The sequence below is a fragment of the Coregonus lavaretus genome (assembly GCF_964263955.1).
Source record: "Coregonus lavaretus genome assembly, contig: HAP1_SCAFFOLD_2648, whole genome shotgun sequence".
Lineage (NCBI taxonomy): Eukaryota > Metazoa > Chordata > Actinopteri > Salmoniformes > Salmonidae > Coregonus > Coregonus lavaretus.
The window spans coordinates 64,439-75,000 of NW_028158345.1; the positions used below are offsets into that span (position 1 = coordinate 64,439).

The 10,562-nt window shown below is 43.8% G+C and overlaps 2 protein-coding genes across 2 annotated transcripts in view; one reads left to right on the top strand and one right to left on the bottom strand.

Annotated features, from left to right (window-relative positions):
- The window catches only part of LOC311124108 (translation machinery-associated protein 16-like), a 36,267-nt gene extending 31,681 nt beyond the window's left edge, over positions 1 to 4,586 (bottom strand). The window contains exons 1-3 of the mRNA XM_084198317.1: positions 3,916 to 4,586; positions 2,494 to 2,603; positions 1,359 to 1,396 (exon numbers count right to left, since the gene is read on the bottom strand). Coding sequence (XP_084054443.1) covers positions 1,359 to 1,396; positions 2,494 to 2,603; positions 3,916 to 3,918 — 151 coding nt within the window. The 5' untranslated portion in view covers positions 3,919 to 4,586. The remainder of the gene's footprint in view (positions 1 to 1,358; positions 1,397 to 2,493; positions 2,604 to 3,915) is intronic.
- Positions 4,587 to 6,819: 2,233 nt separating this feature from the next.
- Positions 6,820 to 10,562, top strand: part of LOC311124109 (H/ACA ribonucleoprotein complex non-core subunit NAF1-like) — a gene marked incomplete at both ends in the record, with an annotated part of 5,183 nt that continues 1,440 nt past the window's right edge. The window contains 2 exons of the mRNA XM_084198318.1: positions 6,820 to 7,050; positions 7,176 to 7,269. Of these exons, the coding sequence (XP_084054444.1) occupies positions 6,820 to 7,050; positions 7,176 to 7,269 (325 nt within the window). The remainder of the gene's footprint in view (positions 7,051 to 7,175; positions 7,270 to 10,562) is intronic.

Genomic DNA, 10,562 nt, shown 5'->3' on the forward strand with positions numbered 1-10,562 from the left:
GTACAGTAGTATAGTAACACAGTAGTACAGTAGTATAGTAACACAGTAGTATAGTAACACAGTAGTATAGTAGTACAGTAGTATAGTAACACAGTTTTATAGTAGTATAGTAACACAGTAGTACAGTAACACAGTAGTATAGTAACACAGTAGTATAGTAACACAGTAGTACAGTAACACAGTAGTATAGTAACACAGTTGTATAGTAACACAGTAGTACAGTAGTATAGTAACACAGTTGTATAGTAACACAGTAACACAGTAGTATAGTAACACAGTAGTATAGTAACACAGTAGTATAGTAACACAGTAGTATAGTAACACAGTAGTATAGTAGTACAGTAGTACAGTAGTATAGTAACACAGTAGTATAGTAACACAGTAGTATAGTAACACAGTAGTATAGTAGTACAGTAGTATAGTAACACAGTAGTATAGTAACACATTAGTACAGTAGTATAGTAACACAATAGTATAGTAACACAGTAGTACAGTAGTATAGTAACACAGTAGTACAGTAGTATAGTAACACAGTAGTATAGTAACACAGTAGTATAGTAGTATAGTAACACAGTAGTATAGTAACACAGTAGTACAGTAGTATAGTAACAGTAGTACAGTAGTATAGTAACACAGTAGTACAGTAGTACAGTAACAAAGTAGTATAGTAACACAGTAGTATAGTAACACAGTAGTATAGTAACACAGTAGTATAGTAGTATAGTAACACAGTAGTACAGTAGTATAGTAACACAGTAGTACAGTAGTATAGTAACACAGTAGTATAGTAACACAGTAGTATAGTAACACAGTAGTACAGTAGTATAGTAACACAGTAGTATAGTAACACAGTAGTATAGTAACACAGTAACACAGTAGTATAGTAGTATAGTAACACAGTAGTATAGTAACACAGTAGTATAGTAGTATAGTAACACAGTAGTATAGTAACACAGTAGTACAGTAACACAGTAGTATAGTAGTATAGTAACACAGTAGTATAGTAACACAGTAGTATAGTAACACAGTAGTACAGTAACACAGTAGTATAGTAACACAGTAGTACAGTAGTATAGTAACACAGTAGTATAGTAACACAGTAGTATAGTAACACAGTAGTACAGTAGTATAGTAACACAGTAGTATAGTAACACAGTAGTATAGTAGTATAGTAACACAGTAGTATAGTAGTATAGTAACACAGTAGTATAGTAACACAGTAGTATAGTAACACAGTAGTACAGTAGTATAGTAACACAGTTGTATAGTAACACAGTAGTATAGTAGTATAGTAACACAGTAGTATAGTAACACAGTAGTATAGTAACAGTAGTATAGTAACAGACTGTCAGACTCACCGATGCTGTTGAGACGAGTGGCCTTCTCACTCTTCTGTCTGGAGGCAGAGATACAGACTTAACTTTATAAATATATAGCAATATACAGGATTCCCTCTTTCCCAGACGTACTGTACCAGTCAAAAGTTTGGACACACCTACTCATTCCAGGGTTTTCTTTATTTTTACTATTTTCTACATTGTAGAATAATAGTGAAGACATCAAAACTATGAAATAACACATATGGAATCATGTAGTAACCAAAAAAAGTGTTAAACAAATCTAAATATATTTTATATTCTTCAAAGTAGCCACCCTTTGCCTTGATGACAGCTTTGCACACTCTTGGCATTCTCTCAACCAGATTCATCAACATCAACTGTTCAGAGGGGACTGTGTGAATCAGGCCTTCATGGTCGAATTGCTGCAAAGAAACCACTACTAAAGGACACCAATAAGAAGAAGAGACTTGCTTGGGCCAAGAAACACGAGCAATGGATATTAGACCGGTGGAAAGGAGGTGCGATGGTGCTTTGCTGGTGACACTGTCAGTGATTTATTTAGAATTCAAGGCACACTTACACAGCATTCTGCAGCAATATGCCATCCCATCTGGTTTGCGCTTAGTGGGACTATCATTTGTTTTTCAACAGGACAATGACACCAAACACACCTCCAGGCTGTGTAAGGGCTATTTGACCAAGAAGGAGAGTGATGGAGAGCTGCATCACATGACCTGGCCTCCAGAATCCCCCGACCTCAACCCAATTGAGATGGTTTGGGATGAGTTGAACCGCAGAGTGAAGGAAAAGCAGCCAACAAGTGCTCAGCATATGTGGGAACTCCTTCAAGACTGTTGGAAAAGCATTCCTCATGAAGCTGGTTGAGAGAATGCCAAGAGCGTGCAAAGCTGTTATCAAGGCAAAGGGTGGCTACTTTGAAGGATCTCAAATATAAAATATATGTTGGTTTGTTTAACAGTAGTCCTACATGATTCCATGTGTTATTTCATAGTTTTGATGTCTTCACTATTATTCTACAAGGTGGAAAATAGTAAAAATAAAGAAAAACCCTAGAATGTCTGTCCAAACTTTTGATTGGTATTTTATGTCCTGGCTGGCCAGGTAAGCAGACTTCCTCTCCCTCCCTCCTTACCTCTCCTTCTTCCCGAGGCGTATCTCCTGGCTGGCCAGGTAAGCAGCTTTCCTGCTATAGGGATGACACACCTTCTCCTTCTGAGTTGGTTTACCTTTCCCCGCCTTCGGCTACACACACACACACACACACACACACACACACACACACACACACACACACACACACACGATACAGACACACAACAGTTAGAACACTGTCGTACATTATTCTAAACTAAAATATGAAAGCAACATGTAAAGTGTTGGTCCCATGTTTCATTAACTGAAATAAAAGATCCCAGAAATGTTCCATACGCAAAGAAAGCTTATTTCTTTCAAATGTTGTGCATAAATTTGTTTACATCCCAGTTAGTGAGCATTTCTCCGGGTGTGGCATATCAAGAAGCTGATTAAACAGCATGATCATTACACCCGTGCACCTTGTGCTGGGGAGTATAAAAGGCCACTAAAATGTGAAGTTTTGTCCCACAACACAATGCCACAGATGTCTCAAGTTTCGAGGGAGCGTGCAATTGGCAGGCTGACTGCAGGAATGTCCACCAGAGCTGTTGCCTAAGAATTGAATGTTCATTTATCTACCATAAGCCGCCTCCAACGTCATTTTAGAGAATTTGGCAGTTTGGCCTCATAACCGCAGACCACGTGTCACCACACCAGCCCAGGACCTCCACATCCGACTTCTTCACCTGCGGGATCGTCTGAGACCAGCCACACAGACAGCTGATGAAACTGAGGAGTATTTCTGTCTGTAATAAAGCCCTTTTGAGGGGGAAAACTCATTCTGGGTGGACCTATGCCCTCCCAGGCCCACCCATCGCTGCGCCCCTGCCCAGTCAAATCAAATTAAAATGTGTTTGTCACATGCGCTGAATACAACAGGTGTAGACCTTATAGTGAAATACTTACTTACAAGCCCTTAACCAACAATGCAGTTTCAAGAAAAATAAGAGTTAAGAAAATGTTTACTAAATAAACTAAAGTTAAAAAACAATAACGAGGCTATCTGCGGGCGTACAGGTTAGTCGAGGTAATTTGTACATGTTGGTAGGGGTAAAGTGACTGCATAGATAATAAACAGAGTAGCAGCAGCGTAAAAAAAGGGGGAGTTCAACGCAAGTAGTCCGGGTAGCCATTTGATTAGATGTTCAGCAGTCTTATGGCTTGGGGGTAGAAGCTTTTTGGACCTAGACTTGGCGCTTGTGAAAGTAACGTGAAATCCATAGATTAGGGCCTAATGAATTTATTTCAATTGACTGATTTCCTTATATGAACTGTAACTCAGTAAAAACGTTGAAATTGTTGCGTTTATATTTTTGTTCAGTATACATTCACTAGGTTCTAAGAGCGCTATAACGTTATATAAATATAGCTAAATATATTCATGCAAATATAGATACATGTTAAATAAGTGTAATTTTACCATGTTTTAGTTGAATGTGCGAAGTTAGATCATCGGTTGAACACACACGTTCTGTATTGACAACTCCGGCGGATGCTGCTCGTCCGTCGGACAACACTGTCCGTCATTTCACCGGGCGGCGGAAAGAAAGGTTCCACAACCCGGAAGACAACAAGACCACGTTGTTTCCGAATCAAAACGTGTTGCGAACATAACTTAGCGGTTGCGGAGAGAATAGACAGCAGAGTACTGAGAGTAGCAGAGAGCAGACTGCTGAGAGAACAGCTTTGTAGCCTTAACTACTCTAACGTAAGTCCATCTTCACGTCTGTAATATGATAAGCAATATTGTAGTAATGTCACTGATATAATACAGAATTGGCGATACATTACCAAAGAGAATTTAAAACGCTGACTAACAGTAACGTTATCTGGTTCTGAGAATGCCTAGCAAGCTAGCAACCAAGCTACATAACTGTTTTAGCTAGTGGACTACCTACGAATTTAACTCCAGTGGTATGAACTCCGATTGGAAAACGTCTTTTTTTTCATAGATATGGCTAGTAGACTAGTTACCTAACTAGTTCTAACGTTAGCTAATATCTGTAAGTAACAAATGGGGCAGGGTAGTTGACCGAGGTAAAATTAGTTTCATATTCGGTGGATATTCTCTCCTCAATTTGCTATTGAATCCACAGGAGGTTGGTGGCACCTTAATTGGGGAGGACAGGCTCGTGGCTGGAGCGGAATAATATGCCATATTTACACTAGATGATACTAAACAAGGTTGGAATGTTGTTACATAAATTAAAAAGAAGTACAATAATGAATTAGACAAGCAGTAAAACAAATAGTTGGAATCCCACTGTGGATGTATTAGACTGTATAATTGTATTCGAGGCATACATATATGACCTGTACAGCCTTACCTCTAGTGGACACCCATGAAACGGGGTATCAGCCTACTCGGTTACATCCACAGATTATCATTCCAAAGAGTTTACACATATTAGCATCATAGCGTTTACTGCAGGACTTTGAAACCAGTGTGAAATGAGCCACATTAGCCCAGTCAGCCTGTTGTACCTATTGAACATTCATATTGGACGTTTACTATTATCTAGGCCAAATATGGCATTATTTCACTATTTATGTGAAAATGGTGGTCCTCTGTAGCTCAGCTGGTAGAGCACGGCGCTTGTAACGCCAAGGTAGTGGGTTCGATCCCCGGGACCACCCATACACAAAAAAAATGTATGCACGCATGACTGTAAGTCGCTTTGGATAAGAGCGTCTGCTAAATGGCATATTATTATTATTATTATTATTATGTCAGTTTGCATCAGTTTCAATGGGGGACTTTTATTTTGAAGGTGAATGGCAAATTACACTTGTGGCTAATCATTATTGTGGATAGCTTCATAGGTAACAATCCACACCAAAAAAAAAAGGTGTGGATTTTTCTCCATCCTCCACTGATTCAGAATATACCATTTTCATAGTCATGGCATGCTTGGTTCAATAGCAATTGATCATAGAACCGAATACCCAATATAAAACCCTTTTGACCTTGTTGACTAGCAAGCTACCTTTCAGGTTAGGTGGTCTTTGCTTCGGTTCCTCCAGTTGTATTTGAAACGGCTAGCTTTACAAACCGCAGCTAGTTAAATGACTAATGCAGCCAGCTAGTTCTGTCAGAGCAGGACAGGTTCTTCTTTGGGATTGGGTTGGCATATCACATACAACTTTTAAGGTGCATATACCGCCACCTACATTTACATTTACGTCATTTAGCAGACGATATTATCCAGAGCGACTTACAAATTGGTGCATTCACCTTATAGCCAGTGGGATAACCACTTTATAATATGTTTTTTTTTTTTTTTTTTGGGGGGGGGGGGGGGATAGAAGGATTGCTTTATCCTATCCCAGGTGTTCCTTAAATGGAGTGGGAGGCCAGTCACGGCCTCCCTACATTAAATTGCTATAAACAGCCCTGTTGAACAAAAAGCTGTGGAACTGGTATCCAGGTCCAGATGTCATCTTGAGGGGTCTCCACTGGTCTGTGAGGTATCCAGGTCCAGGTGTCATCTTGAGGGGTCTCCACTGGTCTGTGAGGTATCCAGGTCCAGGTGTCATCTTGAGGGGTCTCCACTGGTCTGTGAGGTATCCAGGTCCAGGTGTCATCTTGAGGGGTCTCCACTGTAGTCTGTGAGGTATCCAGGTCCAGATGTCATCTTGAGGGGTCTCCACTGTGGTTTCCGAGGCAACCAGGGGTGTATTCATTAGTACACACAGTAATAAAACGTTTTGCAACAAAACTAGTCCAAAGCGTTTCTTATTGAACAAATTCAGTCCCTCCCACTTCGTTCCGTTTGGTTCCTAGTGACTGTAACCCAGTTGACTGTAGTTGTGGTGTCTTTGTCCCCAGGTGTGATATAGTCTCTACCCGGTAACGGGATGGAGGCCCAACCAGAGGAGACGGCCGTGGTACCGGAGGTTCTTCAGAGCTCAGCAGAGACACACGGAGAGGAACCGGAACCTAACAACGGTACCAGCACCGAGCACCGGGAGGACAGATGCACAGCTGAGACAGAACCTCAGGGACTGACCTCCGTGACCCCAGATAGCCGCTTACCGGGAGAGTTAACGGGAGGAGCGGAGGAGATGGAGGTTACGGAGAATCTCAACTCTGTCTGGAGCTCCGAGCTGGGAGACGGACACACCCCCCTCCCCCAGGACCCCCCCCAGGACGGGGAGGACCTCCCCCAGGACCTCCCCCAGGACGGGGAGGACCTCCCCCAGGACCTCCCCCAGGACCTCCCCCAGGACGGGGAGGACCCCCCCCAGGACCTCCCCCAGGACCCCCCCCAGGACCTCCCCCAGGACGGGGAGGACCCCCCCCAGGACCTCCCCCAGGACGGGGAGGACCCCCCCCCAGGACCTCCCCCAGGATCTCCCCCAGGACGGGGTGTGTGCCAGGGACCAGCGGGACGGCAGCAGCACCTCCTCAGACAGTGACTCAGACTCCTCTTCCTCCTGTGTGACGCTGGCTGTTGTGTCAGGTCAGGCAGATGAAGAGGAAGATGACGATGAAGGCTTCAGTCGGGCAAGGAAACCCTGTTCCATCAGAACACTGGGCGAGACCCTGCCTGAGGTACTCCTGACCTCTCTAACCCCTGACCTCTACTCTGGGAATTCAGAACTTCATGTGAATAAAAATAAAATTAGCACCGTATTCACATTGACAAATTTGCTGAACTATTTTGTGTGTGTGTGTAGGAGTTGCCTGCTGTAGAGGAGTTGACGGTGGTTCTACCAGAGGAGGCGGAGATACTGCCCCTAGGATCAGTCACCAGTATCATCCAACAGCTGGGTTAGTCCCTCCACACTACACCTAGGATCAGTCACCAGTATCATCCAACAGCTGGGTTAGTCCCTCCACACTACACCTAGGATCAGTCACCAGTATCATCCAACAGCTGGGTTAGTCCCTCCACACTACACCTAGGATCAGTCACCAGTATCATCCCAACAGCTGGGTTAGTCCCTCCACACTACACCTAGGATCAGTCACCAGTATCATCCAACAGCTGGGTTAGTCCCTCCACACTACACCTAGGATCAGTCACCAGTATCATCCAACAGCTGGGTTAGTCCCTCCACACTACACCTAGGATCAGTCACCAGTATCATCCAACAGCTGGGTTAGTCCCTCCACACTACACCTAGGATCAGTCACCAGTATCATCCAACAGCTGGGTTAGTCCCTCCACACTACACCTAGGATCAGTCACCAGTATCATCCAACAGCTGGGTTAGTCCCTCCACACTACACCTAGGATCAGTCACCAGTATCATCCAACAGCTGGGTTAGTCCCTCCACACTACACCTAGGATCAGTCACCAGTATCATCCAACAGCTGGGTTAGTCCCTCCACACTACACCTAGGATCAGTCACCAGTATCATCCAACAGCTGGGTTAGTCCCTCCACACTACACCTAGGATCAGTCACCAGTATCATCCAACACTACACCTCCACATCGGGATTTCAATATTCAACGGAGGGCCGCACATCTTTTTTTGGGGACCGATTTGTTTGTCAAAATCAATTTGTGGGCCAGAAAAGGGGGAGTTATTTGTTACATATTGCAGCTTTAGTGCAATACTTTTAAATTATATTATGTGAGCTAAATATATACAGTGGGGAAAAAAAGTATTTAGTCAGCCACCAATTGTGCAAGTTCTCCCACTTAAAAAGATGAGAGAGGCCTGTAATTTTCATCATAGGTACACGTCAACTATGACAGACAAATTGAGAAAAAAATATCCAGAAAATCCCATTGTAGGATTTTTAATGAATTTATTTGCAAATTATGGTGGAAAATAACTATTTGGTCACCTACAAACAAGCAAGATTTCTGGCTCTCACAGACCTGTAACTTCTTCTTTAAGAGGCTCCTCTGTCCTCCACTCGTTACCTGTATTAATGGCACCTGTTTGAACTTGTTATCAGTATAAAAGACACCTGTCCACAACCTCAAAAGTCATACTCCAAAATCCACTATGGCCAAGACCAAAGAGCTGTCAAAGGACACCAGAAACAAAATTGTAGACCTGCACCAGGCTGGGAAGACTGAATCTGCAATAGGTAAGCAGCTTGGTTTGAAGAAATCAACTGTGGGAGCAATTATTAGGAAATGGAAGACATACAAGACCACTGATAATCTCCCTCGATCTGGGGCTCCACGCAAGATCTCACCCCGTGGGGTCAAAATGATCACAAGAACGGTGAGCAAAAATCCCAGAACCACACGGGGGGACCTAGTGAATGAACTGCAGAGAGCTGGGACCAAAGTAACAAAGCCTACCATCAGTAACACACTACGCCGCCAGGGACTCAAATCCTGCAGTGTCAGACGTGTCGCCCTGCTTAAGCCAGTACATGTCCAGGCCCGTCTGAAGTTTGCTAGAGTGCATTTGGATGATCCAGAAGAGGATTGGGAGAATGTCATATGGTCAGATGAAACCAAAATATAACTTTTTGGTAAAAATTCAACTCTTCGTGTTTGCAGGACAAAGAATGCTGAGTTGCATCCAAAGAACACCATACCTACTGTGAAGCATGGGGGTGGAAACATTATGCTTTGGGGCTGTTTTTAAGCAAAGGGACCAGGACGACTGATCCGTGTAAAGGAAAGAATGAATGGGGCCATGTATCGTGAGATTTTGAGTGAAAACCTCCTTCCATCAACAAGGGCATTGAAGATGAAACGTGGCTGGGTCGTTCAGCATGACAATGATCCCAAACACACCGCCCGGGCAACGAAGGAGTGGCTTCGTAAGAAGCATTTCAAGGTCCTGGAGTGGCCTAGCCAGTCTCCAGATCTCAACCCCATAGAAAATCTTTGGAGGGAGTTGAAAGTCCGTGTTGCCCAGCGACAGCCCCAAAACATCACTGCTCTAGAGGAGATCTGCATGGAGGAATGGGCCAAAATACCAGCAACAGTGTGTGAAAACCTTGTGAAGACTTACAGAAAACGTTTGACCTGTGTCATTGCCAACAAAGGGTATATAACAAAAAACTTTTGTTATTGACCAAATACTTATTTTCCACCATAATTTGCAAATAAATTCATAAAAAATCCTACAATGTGATTTTCTGGGTTTTTTTTCCTCATTTTGTCAGTCATAGTTGACGTGTACCTATGATGAAAATTTCAGGCCTCTCTCATCTTTTTAAGTGGGAGAACTTGCACAATTGGTGGCTGACTAAATACTTTTTTCCCCCACTGTATTTATATAAAAACATTTTCCTTAAAGTATAATTTTTTTATAATTCTAAATTTACTGTCCCCACTACAACAACAAAGTACTTAAATACATGTGATCTTGTCCTTGAAACATTTAATTGAAACACTGTAGAATTCCATTCATTCCTATGGAGACCTGCTCCTACTGGGGAGGGCCAATATGGATACCTGCTCCTACTGGGGAGGGCCAATATGGATACCTGCTCCTACTGGGGAGGGCCAATATGGATACCTGCTCCTACTGGGGAGGGCCAATATGGATACCTGCTCCTACTGGGGAGGGCCAATATGGATACCTGCTCCTACTGGGGAGGGCCAATATGGATACCTGCTCCTACTGGGGAGGGCCAATATGGATACCTGCTCCTACTGGGGAGGGCCAATATGGATACCTGCTCCTACTGGGGAGGGCCAATATGGATACCTGCTCCTACTGGGGAGGGCCAATATGGATACCTGCTCCTACTGGGGAGGGCCAATATGGATACCTGCTCCTACTGGGGAGGGCCAATATGGATACCTGCTCCTACTGGGGAGGGCCAATATGGATACCTGCTCCTACTGGGGAGGGCCAATATGGATACCTGCTCCTACTGGGGAGGGCCAATATGGATACCTGCTCCTACTGGGGAGGGCCAATATGGATACCTGCTCCTACTGGGGAGGGCCAATATGGATACCTGCTCCTACTGGGGAGGGCCAATATGGATACCTGCTCCTACTGGGGAGGGCCAATATGGATACCTGCTCCTACTGGGGAGGGCCAATATGGATACCTGCTCCTACTGGGGAGGGCCAATATGGATACCTGCTCCTACTGGGGAGGGCCAATATGGATACCTGCTCCTACTGGG